This window comes from Colias eurytheme, chromosome 32 (assembly GCF_061535395.1).
Source record: "Colias eurytheme isolate Ceu_HAF_F1 chromosome 32, ilColEury1 Martin Lab GWU primary, whole genome shotgun sequence".
Taxonomy (NCBI): Eukaryota; Metazoa; Arthropoda; class Insecta; order Lepidoptera; family Pieridae; genus Colias; species Colias eurytheme.
The window spans coordinates 3,664,584-3,681,467 of record NC_143011.1 but is presented as its reverse complement, the minus strand read 5'-3'; the positions used below and the strand labels follow the sequence as shown (position 1 = coordinate 3,681,467).

Genomic DNA, 16,884 nt, shown 5'->3' with positions numbered 1-16,884 from the left:
GTTATTATTAGGTCATGCGATATTGCGTTACGGTTTTGTAGTTAGTTAAAACTTATTCCACTACATTCAGCCCATCTTAGTTACGCAGTGATAAATTAACAGTACCTATTTCACTTATTCAGGGACGGGTTTACTTTAGTAGGTAATTCACGTAATTTTAAAAATACTTTGTGGCGTAAGCACTGCCATCAAGATAAATTAAGTAACGAACTGCTTTAATGTTTGTTATTTTGTGAGCTAACACTAAAGAAAGAAAGCACATTAATTTGTACACTGCATCCAGATTCTTCAATCGAACGTAAACAATAAACATTCACTTGTCCGTGTATCAGAACAAAAACAGTATGCGAATTACTTTTAAATTAGTTTCTTAACTACCCGCGTTAGTTTCTTGACTACCCGCATTAATTTCTTAAACTACCTGCGTTACTTTTTATTTAGGCTAACCCTTGACAAATAGCAATTAATTGCTACACAAAGACAGCCTTATTGCTATTCGATTAAAAACGAAAAGTAATGCGTTAACTACTGCATTAGAGGTTTAAAAACTTTTCGTAGGTTTTATTTAAGGTGATATTTGAGGTAATTTCTTAAAATAAAGTTGTGAACAATTCACAGTATACAGTTTTTACGATATGAAGTTTTATGAAATGTTGCAGATTTAGTTTTATCGAATAAAAGGTAAATCGAGGCATTTAGTTTTGAATTTTTACAGAGAATTTATTAGGTCCTTATTTAGGCAGTTCATAATACAATGTCACAGATAATTAGCGTGTGTTCAAATAAACATCTGGCGTAAGATAAATCTTATAATTGGATCTACATTTGGTTTTAGTACATTAGATTGCTTTAAAATTAAGAACTCGTTAACTATCCCATCAACGTTAGGTTAGTTAAATGTTAAGATATTAAGACGGTTAAAAAAAAAAAAGAATATGAAAATAATCTTAAGGTTAATAGCGCCTTTACAGTTTACATACAATCGTCAGATAATGTCTGTTTAATTGAATAGAGAAAAGAAAAACCCATCCAGGTTTTCTGAAAGTTTTTGAAGTGAAACTTCTTTATCGGGGTTGGACAAAAATTTAGGGTAACATTTTTGCGTTACGCCGTACGCGTGACATTTTTGCGTTACGCCATACTCGTGACATTTTTAAGGTCATAAAGAAGTTTCACTTCTTACGTGTGTACTCTAGTACACGCATACATTTTTTTTCTTATCCCTATCACGCGTGATTTGACATATTTCTGTAAAGTTGCATATTGTAAATTATTTTTTGAAAAAATAAGGTCATAAAGAAGTTTCATTTCTTACGTGTGTACACGTACGCGTAGCACACGCACACATTTTTTTTTTTTGGTTTTTAGCTTCAAATAAGTCCTAAACGTGGAGTATTCGATAGTACCTAATCGATTTACATTGTGTGCATTTAATGTAATTTCTTGATAATAGTTTTTGTGACTAGCTGCAGTTTGACGTCAACTGAATACATCAATTAGGTAGTTGTACAGTAGTTGTTGAGTAGTTCATTCTTATTACGTTGAAACTAAAATTTAGCTCAGCCCTTTTGCCGTTCGATATTAGATTCACAGATGAGTTTAAGCCTACACTTATTAATTGTTTTAAGTTGAGTTTTCAAAAGTAAACATAACGTTAAGGAATTTAGCCATATGCAAATTGGCCGATAAAAAAAAAAAAGTTTTGAAGGGTTTCTCGCGATTTTTTTTTGTAGGCATCTTTATATACCTTCATCACCTTACGCGAGCCCCATTGTATTGGTAAGAAAGAAAAGTGGTGAGAGGCGAATGTGTGTTGACTACAGAGCCTTAAACAGCAGGACTAAGTGAGACCATTATCCTCTCCCTAGGGTAGAAGACCTTCTTGATCAATTAGCGGGCCATAAGATGTTCATATCGCTGGATTTGGCTTCAGGGTACTATCAGATTCCCATCTCGGAGAAGTCTCAAGAGAAGACCGCGTTTGTTACGCCAGATGGACAATATGAATACACCAGAATGCCATTTGGCTTAGCAAACGCTCCTTCGGTTTTCCAAAGAGCCATGCATAAGATTCTTAATAAAGCACGGTTAAGTTATGTAATTGTGTATATGGATGATGTTTTGATACCCGCGCGTTGCTTTGATGAAGCGCTGCAAAGACTAGAAGAAGTTTTGAACTTATTAAAAGAAGGAGGCTTAACACTGAAAATGCAGAAATGTAAATTTATGTTTGATAAATTAGACTTTTTAGGGTTTGAAATAAGTGGTAATGGTATCCAACCAGGCTCTGCGAAAACTGGAGCAGTCTCAAAATTTCCTACTCCCTTAAATCAGCATGACGTTAGACGATTTTTAGGTCTTGCCAGCTTCTTTAGAAGATTTGTCAAGGATTTTGCTCTGATAGTAAAACCATTGACGGGTCTTCTAAAGAAAAATGCGCCTTGGAAATGGGGGGAAGAAGAAGCAACTGCATTTACAGAGATTAAAAAAACGATTGACCAGCAGACCAATTCTCGCACTATACGACAAAAATTTAGAAACTCAGTTACACACGGATGCGTGTAGATTCGGCATCGCGGGTATTCTTCTTCAGAAAGACGAGAAAGGTTTATGGAGAGTTGTAGCATACTACAGTCGTCAAACCACGGTAGAAGAGCAGAAACTTCACTCGTTTGAGTTAGAAACTCTAGCTGTGATAGCGTCATTAAACAAGTTTAGGGTCTACTTGTTAGGCCTACGCTTCAAAATACTAACAGATTGTAATTCATTACGCACCACACTTACAAAACGAGATGTGATCCCGAAAATTGCAAGATGGTGGGTGCAGTTACAAGAATATGACTGTGAAATTGAGTATCGACCAGGAGATAAGATGTCACATGTGGATGCCCTGAGTCGAGCTCCATCAGACTCAAAAGTAGACGATTTGCACGTTATTGATATACTTAGTGTTACTGCTGAAGATTGGATTACTACTGTTCAATCTTCAGATGACGATATAAGGCGTATTAAAGAAATATTAAGTGATCCAGAATCCCCCAACATAGTAAGTACATTTCAAAATTACAAATTAAAAAATGGACGTGTATACAGGATCATAGCTGATGATAATATCAAATGGGTAGTGCCTAGAGGCGCACGCTGGCAAATTGTTAAAGCCAATCACGATGACGTAGGCCATTTTGGGTTAGAAAAGACTTTAGATCGTATTCGGGCATTATATTGGTTTCCTAAAATGAGAACCTTTGTCACCAAATATGTTTCAGCATGTTTAGAATGTGCTCACCATAAGATGCCAGGTGGTGCTCGACAAGGTCACCTACATTCCATAGAAAAAGTAGAAATCCCCTTTCACACGGTCCACGTGGACCATGTTTGGCCTTTCATTAAGAGTAAGAAGGGGAACTCATATATCTTAGTAATCATCGATGCCTTTACTAAATTTGTTTCTTTGGCTGCCGTCAAAAGTACCAAAACGTCGGAAACTATAAAAGTAATTAAAAAAAATCTTATTGGGTATTTTGGTACTCCAACACGCCTCATTTCTGATAGAGGTAGCTGTTTTACCAGCAAGAGGTTTAGGAAGTTTATACAGGCCTTAGGCATAAAGCATGTTATGAATGCAGTAGCCACGCCGCGAGCAAATGGTCAAGTAGAAAGGTCAAACCGAACTATATTGGCATCATTGGGAACCATGAACCATGGCAAAGATCCTAGAACATGGGATGATAATCTATCGGATATACAGTTAGGCATTAATACGACAATACACGACGTCACAAAAAAAACTCCTAGTGAATTATTATTTGGGCGTAGAGTTACAAATCCTTCGCAAGGTATATTAAGTGAAGTAATTTCGGATGTAGGACATGGAATAGTAGACGGTAAGATTGACGATATTAGATTAGATGCACGCTGCCTGATGAAACAGCAAGCGAAGGTCAGTGAAGAACGGTATAATAGAAAAAGAAAAGCGGCAAAAGTATATAAAGTAGGTGATCTAGTGCGAATTTTGAGAGCAGTTGCATCTGGCAGCGGGCAGTCTAAAAAGTTGGAACCCAAACTACAGGGACCGTACCGCGTAATTAAAGTTTTACCAAACGACCGTTATGTGGTAGAGGATACCCCTTTATCTCGAAAAGGTAGGCGGTACGAAGCTGTCGTGGCAGCCGACAAAATGCACCCTTGGTTAAATTTTAAATCGATGTCTGATAGCGATAATGACGGTGATGATAGTTGTTCTGATGCCATTGAGAATCAAAATAATTAAATTTTATACATACACATTAGGTAGTTTAAAGTTCTTTATGTATGTTGTAATACACATCCTTCTATAAATGACGAGTCAAGTCTACGTGTTTGGTATGAACGAAGAATGATCGACGTTTATAACAAACACATGGAATTTGAAATAGCTTGCATATTGTGGGCGTGCCGGGCACAATATGCCGCCCAACGAGAACCAAAATGCAGTATATGTGTGAACAGTGAGTACCGAGTGATTTTGTATGATTATTATGGGTATGCCGGGCACAATGATGTGCCGCCCAAAACGAATAGCTTACATACTGTGGGCATGCCGGGCATGATGTGCCGCCCAAAGAGTAACAATATGCAGTCTATGTGCAAGCAATGAGTACTGAGTGATTTTTATTACTGTTGAGGGCATGCTGGGTACAATGATGTGCCGCCCAAAGAGTAACAATATGCAGTCTATGTGCAAGCAGTGAGTTCTGAGTGATTTTGATTACTGTTGAGGGCATGCTGGGTACAATGGTGTGCCGCCCATAAGAAAGCAACAATTATTATTGTACATTGTTATTTTTGTGATCTAATTATTGTCAAATTTAAATGTATGAGATAGTATTATGTAATATAAATATAACATTATGATTGTATTGCAATACCTGCATAAGGTCACTAATATGTAAAAATGTATTGGTGAGCAATAAATTATTTGAATTTGAATTAGTCCTAATCAAACGGATAGAGAAGTGAGTTTTTGTTATACAAATGTTTGTAGCGATTGTCGAAGTAGTTCCAATAGAGATATATATATTTATTTATTTTCTTTTTTTTTCGAAATTTGTAAATCTTATTCTAGGCTTGTTTCCTTGTGTAATTTTGATTATTTGTAAAAGCTAATCATACCAATTCAAACTTCGGGAACTAGTTGTAAATACATATTATTATAAGTATTTGTTTCAATTTCATGTAAGTATGGTTGCATTTTGTTTTCCATATTTTAACATTTTATTTTTGTTTAAATTTAATTTAAGCCAACGAAGGCACTCGTTGAAGATCGGATGGCCGAGCTGTTACAAATCTTAAAATCATACATAGTACATTATTTTCCATAGACAAGGTTTTCTGTTATTTATAATCTACCGCCTGACAACTTAACCTCCCCTCCAGTCGGTTAGTTGTCAGTCGATCGCTCACATTTTTTGAAGAAACGATCAGCTAGCAATTGATCCTGAACAGCCGACCAGTGCGGTCAACAAGTCAGTGCCTTAGCCGTGCCTCATGCTTGTTTTAGGGTTATTTAAATCTATTATTTAAGATTGTGAAAGATTGCGAATATTATAGTAAAAAGTGAATGTAACAAGGAGGAATATTAAAATATCAGTTGTGAAGAAGGCGTTTCATTCCACAACCCAACAGCTTATTTATTAAAAAGTTATTTATCAGGATGTTTGGCCTGAGTCGATCAATTTTATTAGTTTTCTAGTATTGAACAAATAACTCTTAGAATACTTTTTACATTTTATGTACATTTAAAGTATGTTAATTTGATGATTATCTCCTACACTAATTAATGAACACATGTAGTGCAATCTAACAGTCTTATGACCTTGAAATTTTGAAAGTACATAATATAATTAGACGTGACAAATTAAAACCCCAAAAACGTAATGGTTCACATACAAAACACCACTCATCAAAAAATTTTGAAGACTTAAATATGTGTCGATTCTATTTTAAATCGTGTATTTCATCCAGCTTCATATTTCAATCAATTAATGTCTAATAATTATTATATAGATGGATCTGTATATACAAATGGAATATCAATCACTCACACTTTCATCAGATTTAAATAAGTGTAACTGTTACGGTTTTTGATAACAGAAGTACACCAAAAAAGGCTATTCTAGGGTAAGCTGTTATTCAATGAACTTTCCGGGACGTGTTATATTCCAAAATTCATACATTGTTCAAGTTAAACGTATGCAAAAAGTATATTAAAGTACCGTTATTTACTGATTGGAACGATGTTGAACATAAAATGATAGTACAATTTTTTTCATTCAATCCTCCACTCATTGGCTTGGGTTATAACTCGAGATTTATAGTAGAGTATGATCATAGTGTCTCCTTATAATATAATAACTAGGTATATGATGGCTTGTCCTGTCTGTATAACGTGTTAATAAAAAAAAATTGGTTGTCTGTAAAGTCGGTTTACTGACGATAGTTGAACGTGACAACGTCCGATTGTGCTTCTTTGTCGCTCTTTCCGCGCTCTCGCTTGCACTTCAAGACTTACATGGAACGCCTCAGAGCGAGGTAACGCTGCATGAGTCATGTTTTTTCGTGCGTGCAGCCGGCTATATCGAATTATAAGACGTTGTCACGTCAAAAAAATTGGTTGTCTGTAAAGTCGGTTTACTGACGATAGCTGTTGAACGTGACAACGTCCGATTGTGCTTCTTTGTCGCTCGTTCCGCGCTCTCGCTCGCACTTCAAGCCTTACATGGAACGCCTCAGATGAGTCAGAGCGAGGTAACGCCGCATGAGTCATGTTTTTTCGTGCGAGCAGCCAGCTTTATCGAATTATAAGACGTTGTCACGTCAAAAACGAAAAATTACTTATTGTTAATTATAAAGGAACTTGATGAAATTTTGAAATATACATACGCCAAAAGATTGTCTTTAATTTAAACAGTCTTGTATCGAATCTATATATATTTTTTTGTTATATTTTGCATGAACAATAAAGACAGACCCCTGTGAAACTGACATGTTTGCTTTATATACGTTTTTATTAACACGTTACATGTTATATCTTCTACAATGACATGTCGAATTCTACAGATTCTTACGCCTATTATGATGTTCTTATATTATAAGCGCGATTTGCTTTAACCCTGTCACAATAAGGGGTGTTTGAATTCTGCTACTTCTAGATGCTTCTGGCTGTAATTTGACTGGATTTTAACGTTAACGAAAATTAAAATAGCCTTACCTAACTTATAATATCTATTAGGACAGTCTTTTATACCCCAAATAGGATACATCAAATCCTTTATATTACTTAACTATCATAAGTGTTGTGCACATAATCCCATCAAATCTTAACTATATTGTGATACGCACCAGAGTTTATGATTTTTAAATGTTATATTTACAATGACGTCATGAATGAGAATGATTTATGAATAATGATTTCGATCGAATATCTTTCTTTAAGTTCTAGGCTTCATATGTTTTCTAATTAATGGGTATTTTTGTATTTCCAGTAATTGTTAAACGATTAGTTATGTGATGTTTTTATTATTTACCTGGTGGATGGAATTAAGATTAGCTTTTGAACTTTTGAAACACCTATTCGTCGATAACGTTCAAATGTTATTTATGTTCAAGGAATTGATTAATAAATATGTAACTTTTATACGCAGCAATGCATAAAGTTATCTTTGATGTGTTGAATTAAATTTCTTGACATTTTCTTGAAACACAAAAGAGAAAATAAACCATAATCGGGATTGTAAACCCCTTTTTACTTTTCAATATCGTAATCGAAAAAGTCATAAAATAAATGTATTTTAATACTTTAGATATTTAAACATTTTCAACGTAGTAGAGGCACTACTCGCCGACGCGAAGATTGTGAAGAGTGCCCATAAGAAGTTTATTTCTTAGTAACTATTTTTTTAAGTAATTCACATCGATATTGTGTTCAATCCCCATTGTGTTGCTATCGATAATGAGTAATGATGTATGCATGACTTTTTTTGTATTTTTTTTTATTTATTTAGTAACTTTTACAAAATTTACAATATATTCTAGAGTAATCGATATTATAGTGTGATGACAATTTGTAATGTTCCTATCAATAATAAGTAATAACGGGGTGATTTTTTTTTCATTTTATTATGTTTTTTTTTCTTATCAACTAGAATACAATTAGTATGATTTTTATGGTAATTAACCTAGACAGTTTAGTGTGTTTCTATTGTGTTCTTATCAATAATATTGAGACAGCGTGACTTTTTTTTTGTTTTTTTTTTTCATTTTTTTGGGCTGATGAATGAATGAATGAATGAACTAGATATAAATGAACAATAATTTAGCTCTATAGGAACAAATAACGTACTCACAGTGTACATGATATACAATCTTTACAATCTACTTGTGTGCAAGCCCTTGAAATATCCCACTTTTTTATTTAAGTACTTTATTCAAGTACCTTATCTTCTAGTTTTATTTCAAGACACGACTAAGTAGAAAGTGTCACTGAAATTTAGATAGAGTTTTTCAATAAGCACGTATTAGTATGTAGATTTTGGAAGCTTATGCCGGAAATTTCGTATCGATGCCATCTATAGTTAGGTATAAAATATATATTTTTATTGGTTGCTTATATGATAAATCAGTATGTATGCCAAATTACAGGAATAAACAATTTACGACGCTCTGTAGGGAACGCGAGGAAGCTGGGAGCGCTGCTTAACCGGTATTCCTCGGTAATGAGAGATCATCTCCTCAAGCTCTCTCCTGATTTTTTCCATGTCCTGGGCAGCTATTTCCTCAGTTTCCTCCGCTCCGATCGCATTGATCTCCACCCCGGTGTTCTCCTCATAAAGGACTGACACATCGGGTGGGTCATCAACGCGCGTCGGTTCAGGGGCTTCCGCGGAAACAGCCGCACATCCTAGTTGTTCGAGTTCGGAGGCGCTAAAGATGTTCCTGCGCAAGATGTATCGAACTCGGTCAACCAGATTTTGTTCAGTGAGGGCGATGTTGGGTTCCAAGGTGTTGAATTCGCGAAGCAGTCTCACTCGGTATCCAGTCCGGTTGGTTTCACCCTCAGTCGCCCTATAATATGTTCGCATGGCATTTTTATTTTGGTCTACTGACCATCTCATGCGAGTCTTTCTGTTTCCACCAGTAGCGGACTCCACATTTTTTTTTTTATTTTTTTATTTTTATTAACAATAGGCAGAGGTTTGGCCACAATCCCACCTGATGGGAAGCGGTGATGTGGCCTACTTGGTTGCACGTCTGCCTAGAAGGAGCCTATTCACCCTGGCTTTGAAGAGGTCCAAGTTGTATTGTTTAGGAAAAATGGTGTTAGGGAGTGAATTCCATTGCTTAGCTGTTTTTATGATGAAGGAAGACTCGAAGCGGCGAGTTCGAATATTGGGGATATCCACAATAAAAGGATGATATCCTTCATTCACTTGTCCGTGTATCAGAACAAAAACAGTATGCGAATTACTTTTAAATTAGTTTCTTAACTACCCGCGTTAGTTTCTTGACTACCCGCATTAATTTCTTAAACTACCTGCGTTACTTTTTATTTAGGCTAACCCTTGACAAATAGCAATTAATTGCTACACAAAGACAGCCTTATTGCTATTCGATTAAAAACGAAAAGTAATGCGTTAACTACTGCATTAGAGGTTTAAAAACTTTTCGTAGGTTTTATTTAAGGTGATATTTGAGGTAATTTCTTAAAATAAAGTTGTGAACAATTCACAGTATACAGTTTTTACGATATGAAGTTTTATGAAATGTTGCAGATTTAGTTTTATCGAATAAAAGGTAAATCGAGGCATTTAGTTTTGAATTTTTACAGAGAATTTATTAGGTCCTTATTTAGGCAGTTCATAATACAATGTCACAGATAATTAGCGTGTGTTCAAATAAACATCTGGCGTAAGATAAATCTTATAATTGGATCTACATTTGGTTTTAGTACATTAGATTGCTTTAAAATTAAGAACTCGTTAACTATCCCATCAACGTTAGGTTAGTTAAATGTTAAGATATTAAGACGGTTAAAAAAAAAAAAGAATATGAAAATAATCTTAAGGTTAATAGCGCCTTTACAGTTTACATACAATCGTCAGATAATGTCTGTTTAATTGAATAGAGAAAAGAAAAACCCATCCAGGTTTTCTGAAAGTTTTTGAAGTGAAACTTCTTTATCGGGGTTGGACAAAAATTTAGGGTAACATTTTTGCGTTACGCCGTACGCGTGACATTTTTGCGTTACTCCATACTCGTGACATTTTTAAGGTCATAAAGAAGTTTCACTTCTTACGTGTGTACTCTAGTACACGCATACATTTTTTTTCTTATCCCTATCACGCGTGATTTGACATATTTCTGTAAAGTTGCATATTGTAAATTATTTTTTGAAAAAATAAGGTCATAAAGAAGTTTCATTTCTTACGTGTGTACACGTACGCGTAGCACACGCACACATTTTTTTTTTTTGGTTTTTAGCTTCAAATAAGTCCTAAACGTGGAGTATTCGATAGTACCTAATCGATTTACATTGTGTGCATTTAATGTAATTTCTTGATAATAGTTTTTGTGACTAGCTGCAGTTTGACGTCAACTGAATACATCAATTAGGTAGTTGTACAGTAGTTGTTGAGTAGTTCATTCTTATTACGTTGAAACTAAAATTTAGCTCAGCCCTTTTGCCGTTCGATATTAGATTCACAGATGAGTTTAAGCCTACACTTATTAATTGTTTTAAGTTGAGTTTTCAAAAGTAAACATAACGTTAAGGAATTTAGCCATATGCAAATTGGCCGATAAAAAAAAAAAGTTTTGAAGGGTTTCTCGCGATTTTTTTTTGTAGGCAGATATTATGTTATCACATGATTACTTTAAATTCAAGTTGGTAAATATTTAGTTGAGAATAAGCTTTCACCACTTTTTGAGTGTTTTCTGCGGTTCAGTTACGAATTATTCGTTTTAAACTTTTTAAGATGTTATTTTTGTGCTGTTGTCACATTTGTTTGTCAATGATCATAACAACAAAATAAAACTGCTGTTAACATTTGAGCAAGCTGCACAGGCTAGCACAATGATAGATTTGGGAGGTATAGTTCAGTAGAGTTCTAGTTGAGTAGGGTTGTAGCATACTGATAGTTGTGTTGAAAGACGCAGCTGGTAATAACCCTTTTGCAGATTTATCACAGCTGGCAATATCATTATTATCACTACCACATTCCAACGCGGAAATAGAACGTGTTTTTAGCCAAATGAATGTCGTCAAAACTAAGCTTCGCAACCGTTTGTCGGTAAAAACTTTAAATGCCATTTTATACATAAGATTCGACCTAAAGAGGGCAGGAAAATGCTGCTACTCTTACACAGTTCCGGATAATGTACTGCGCTCTATAGGCACCAAGGAAATATATAGTCTTGGCAATGAGGCTTCCACGTCTACGTCAACATTATCGGCTGCGGATGAAGACCAAGATATTAATATTTTATTTGATAATAACACACTCCAGCCAGCAGTTTTACGTATATTATCAACGCATACACCACTAGCACAAGCAGTAGATGTTGAAGCGTGTCTTGTGCTATGTGAACTAAATATTGAAATGTTGACACCACTTTCCGATAACACGTTTTTGATCCAAAGACTGATTGTTTGAGTTGTGGCGGGTTTATTAGGTTTTTTAAAAGTTAGTATTAATCTATTGTCCTCCTCATTCCTCAAATGTTTTGTGACATTGATATAATCAGAAAGTGCAGTAGCGGGACAAATACTTATATTTTCTTTAAAGTATGGAAGTATAAGAAGGGGTTGATCTCTACCCGGAGCCGAAGTTTTTATCAAGTCTGTTATGAAAATCTTAGCTCCACTGTCTGAGAAATAAATATTATTAAGATTGATAAGGGATAAAGTTTGGACCCGCTGTGCTGTACACAGCGCAAGTAAAATTACTATTTTTTTAGTCAACTGCTCCAAATTAATGTTTATATTAGGAAACCAGCTTGAGATATGGTTCAAAACTAATTGTGGGTCCCAAGAATAATTATTGTATTTAGGATTACTGGGTTTCAATTTGAATGCTCCCTTTAGGAGTCGTTTTATGCATTCATCCGACCCGATATTATTTCCTAAGATTAAAGACAAGGCAGACCTGTGCGAGTTTAAAGTACCATATGAAGCCCCTTTGTTAAACTCATTTGTTAAAAACGATATAACTGTCGCTACTGTACTTTCAAAATTGGAAATATTTCTATCTAGACAAAATTGCCACCATAGTTTATAAGTTACGTTATATTGCTTCTTAGTGTTACTGGAAAGCGATGCCAACATTAGTTCGACAGCTTCCGATGGGATGTTTCTCCGTAAGAAGGCTTCGCGGAGAGCCTCGCTGCAGCCAGCGTAAGGTGTGAGTGCAGTGGGCGCGACAGGTGACTGAAATGAGAATGCGTTAGATTCGTATCTGCTTTAAACTTGGAACCCCTACCCTTTACGAGAAAGCTCTGCCAAATGACTTCTCATTTCTTTGCTTTTAGGGGGGGGGGGGGGGCAATAAATGAAATGTACAGACTATACGGCTCTGAGTAAGTAGTGTGTATTGTGTATCAAACGTAACATTCAATTATGTATTGTGTTAATTTTATTTATTACGGATTCAACATCAAACAACTCTACGGTAAGTATCAAGGTGCGTATTAACTATAGAGCTATTGCACGCCTCATAAGCGAAGCGTTGAGGTGGGTACTACTGTCACTTCGCGCAAAACATCTGATTTTTCAAATTTAAAATGTCTTTATGTATCATACATTGCACTTGTAAGATAATACATACACACACATATTAAGAAAAAACACTATTTTTAACGTTCATGATATTTTTGATGTCATTTTTGTTATTTAAACTAGTTAAAAAACAGTTTAAAAAAGTTCTGTCTTGGACGTCCGTGTGTCTGTATGTGCGGATCCTTTTTCTTGTTAACACGATAGCGACCGAAATACTTTACTAATCGAGTCTTTTTTTTTCTCTTACGCTTGAGTATGCTCAGGAATAGAACCCTTTCATTTTTCAGGGTCTGATTCGATGTGGTTTAATTGTTATTAAATAAACAAAAATAATAATTAATAAATATTTATTAAAAAAAAATTATGAGGCGTGCACTTTTGGATTTTCCAAATTATTATTTATTACCTTACCTAATACCTATAGGTATGTTATAGCTAATTGCTGCTGGGCGCTGGCTGCGATTTCGTCCATGTATCTACTGAAAGGTTTCATGACATAATATGAGCACAGGGGAATAAAATAAAAATACCAGTATGTACATCCAAAAATATTTATTTCAATTATTACAAATTATCCTTAATCTAATTTTGAAAATCTAACACTGAATTAGATTCCTTACAATAATATTATTCAAATTAATAACAAAATAACGTATTTTACGGCTAAATTAATATTGAACTAATTATGTAGTTAAAACACGAAAGCGCATTACCTTGTTATACCAGCTGCATTAACCAAAAATTTTATATGATACAATATTTTCAACTGATATCGAAATGTACGAAAATAGTAGGATTTATTTTGTTTTTTTTATTACTATACTTCATAAAGACACAATTAACACTAGAGCGCACGCGCGTGGGACATAGGTCACCCAGTGCTATATATTGCTAAATATTTTTTTAAACAATCGTGCTTGAGTGTTGTTGTCTCAGGTATTCCCCGACTACCAATCACCGGACATTTTAGCAGCGTATCAGCTTCCTTGGTGCAACGAAGTGTACACTGCGAAAATATAAAAGTACATGGGTGACGCAGGTCCCCCGCGCGAGCGTTCTAGGAAGTTTTTGAAATCATACAATTACGAGTGAAAATCAAGTATACCGCTTTTATTTGTTACTGCTCTTATGATCAATTTATACTTTTAAGAAATTATTAATATATGGGTAACGAAAATCGAAATAAAATACTCATATTCGAGTGCTAGGACATACTTATTTTTTATCCATACTATAATATTATAAATGCGAAAGTAACTCTGTCTGTCTGTCTGTTACTCAATCACGCCTAAACTACTGAACCAATTTTTATGAAATTTGGTATGGAGATATTTTGATACCCGAGGAAGGACATAGGCTACTTTTTATCCCGGGAAAATCCCGGAAATCCCACGGGAGCGGGAACTATGCGGGTTTTCTTTGACGGCGCGAGCGAAGCCGCGGGCGGAAACCTAGTTGACAATAAAATTTTATTGGATAAGAACAACTTATTCTTAAACTTTATAATTAGATGATTATTTTTACCAAATTTGTAGTTTCCAAAGTAAAAAAAACTGATTGATCACAATAAGTAATAAATTAGTTACTTTTCACAGAGGTTTATGTTTAGCTCATAATTTAAGTAAAATGAGAAAATATTGATATTTTTTTGTTTCATCACTTAAAAATAAAGTTGATTCATAAATAAGTACTTCGTTTACTTTTTTAACTACGATTTTTATGAAAAAAACGTGCGTCGTATTGGGTGACATATGTGACCCACGCGTGCACTCAAGGAAAATTTTAGGCGCGAGCGCTCTAGTGTTAACTCGTACCTACTCATAATACGATACCTTGGAGTTGGAGCGAAAATATTGTTTGTAATAATTTGGCTAGGTAACTAATTATTGAAATGAAAATAATAATTAGAAAAATGCATTGTGAAACCGTTTTAACCCGGCGTCATTGAGGTTGGGTCAAAATGACCCGGCTTGTTTAATGTTTGATTATATTTTTGTTAATATACAAAATAAAACTAATAATATCTATATATGTTTTATTCTAAACTTGCACCCAAAATGATTCTTACAAAACTTTTATCTCTTAACATCTACATAGTGAATAATATCTGAAGAATGAAGCGATGAAATATAATATATGATCAAACGAACTTCAGAGTGAAGTTCGATCATTATTATATGAATCGCTTCATTCGAAGATATTAACACCCACCACACCCTAACCCAAAGTTTTGTAAGATTACAGACTCTAAAAATAACGAATATCGTACAAAGCGAGCAAATACTTGTCAGGTCGTAATACCCACAATTAAAAAAAAATAAAATCTAAAGGCGTGCGTAGTTGCTAGCATTGAAAAAGGGAACTACATAGTAAATAATATCTTCGAATGAAACGATTCATATAATAATGATCAAACTTCACTCTGAAGTTCGTTTGATCATACATTAGTACATTTCGCATTCAAATCATTCAAAATTATTGTAAAATACACGATGAAATTCGAAAATTTAGTTAAAAACATACTTTGTATAGAACGAATTGTAAAAACGCGTTCACTCGACCTAAGTAAGTATCTAATATGATATCAATAAACTAATCTGAATTATTACTGACTCTACAATTCCTATTTTCATTAAGTATTCCAATTATCTTAATATTAGATACCCAATCTCGATTAAACGCGTTTCTATCTGTGCTTTTCCGTAAATCATTGTTTCATTTTCGAATGTCACTTTTAAAGTAACAAAACACGGCTGACCTACCGTGTTTCGAACAAAATGCATGAAAACTTTCATTAGTAGATAGTTAAGTCTTGTATTTTAAAAGCATGCAATAATTTGTATTTCATTCAAAAACATAATTCGTTTATCGAAACGTTTTTTGCTTAAAACGGTTTCACAATGCATTTTTCTAATTATTATTTTCATTTCAATAATTAGTTACCTAGCCAAATTATTACAAACAATATTTTCGCTCCAACTCCAAGGTATCGTATTACGAGTAGGTACGAGTTAATTGTGTCTTTATGAAGTATAGTAATAAAAAAAACAAAATAAATCTCGTGTAGAGCCATTTAAATCTCGATAATTATTTCTATTAATATTACCTATAGGTACAAACTTTTAAAACTGTCAATTAATGTCAATTGCGCGGCAAATTTGTATTTTTTTTTTTCTTTTTGAAAATTTCATCATCTGTTGTTTTACAGTATTTTTCTATGAAAATATGTGCAGTTTACAATAAAAACTACGTATATCGAAACAATACAGCTTTGTCTGAATATTTAACTATTGTCCTAGTGAATCATTTTCACTATCGTCGAATCAATTTAAAATTCGATCAAGTGCGTTCCGTTTCGGAACGCCACAGATAATAAAATATAGATAATAAAAGTGGCAACGCCACAATGTCATGGTGGTATACATTGAGGATACAAGCACTATAAAGAGATAAGAGAAGCCCGAAAACCATATTCCTGTATGTTCAGTTAATACAGGAAAAGTTATAGGTGGTCAGTGGCGATATTTTACGGCATGATATAGAATTTTAACAATTTCTATATCATATAATATCAAAATAATGTAGATAAATGCTAATGCTTCCTTCTAGGGAAGCGCGCTCCATCATAGGCCACATCTCAGCTTACCATTAGGCGAGATCGTGGTCAAGCGCTTCCCTATCACACAATAAAAAATAAAAAAATAAATAAATAAATAAAATACAATGAGCCGCAAAGATTTTATGAAAAAATTAAGCACAGATTTGAAGGTGCCTTGGATGCAAATACGACTTTTAAAACTGTCAATTAATGTCAATTGCGCGGCAAATTTGTATTTTTTTTTTCTTTTTGAAAATTTCATCATCTGTTGTTTTACAGTATTTTTCTATGAAAATATGTGCAGTTTACAATAAAAACTACGTATATCGAAACAATACAGCTTTGTCTGAATATTAAAATATTATGTTCTCAGTTCAATTACATTATTACTATTTTCGTACATTTCGATATCAGTTGAAAATATTGTATATTTAGGAACAGAAGTGGGAATGAAATAAAAAACACAACGTTACAA

The 16,884-nt window shown here is 34.1% G+C and overlaps 1 protein-coding gene across 1 annotated transcript; it reads left to right on the top strand.

The window, feature by feature from the left end:
- Nucleotides 1-3,694: 3,694 nt before the first annotated feature.
- Nucleotides 3,695-4,270, top strand: LOC149895183 (uncharacterized). Its single transcript, XM_090119177.1, has one exon. It carries the CDS (start codon nt 3,695-3,697, stop codon nt 4,268-4,270), a length of 576 nt encoding a protein of 191 aa, XP_089975303.1.
- Nucleotides 4,271-16,884: the final 12,614 nt, after the last annotated feature.

Bases quoted from the DNA above. Each gene is read 5' to 3' on its own strand.
- LOC149895183 (XM_090119177.1), top strand. From the start codon at position 3,695: ATGAACCATGGCAAAGATCCTAGAACATGGGATGATAATCTATCGGAT.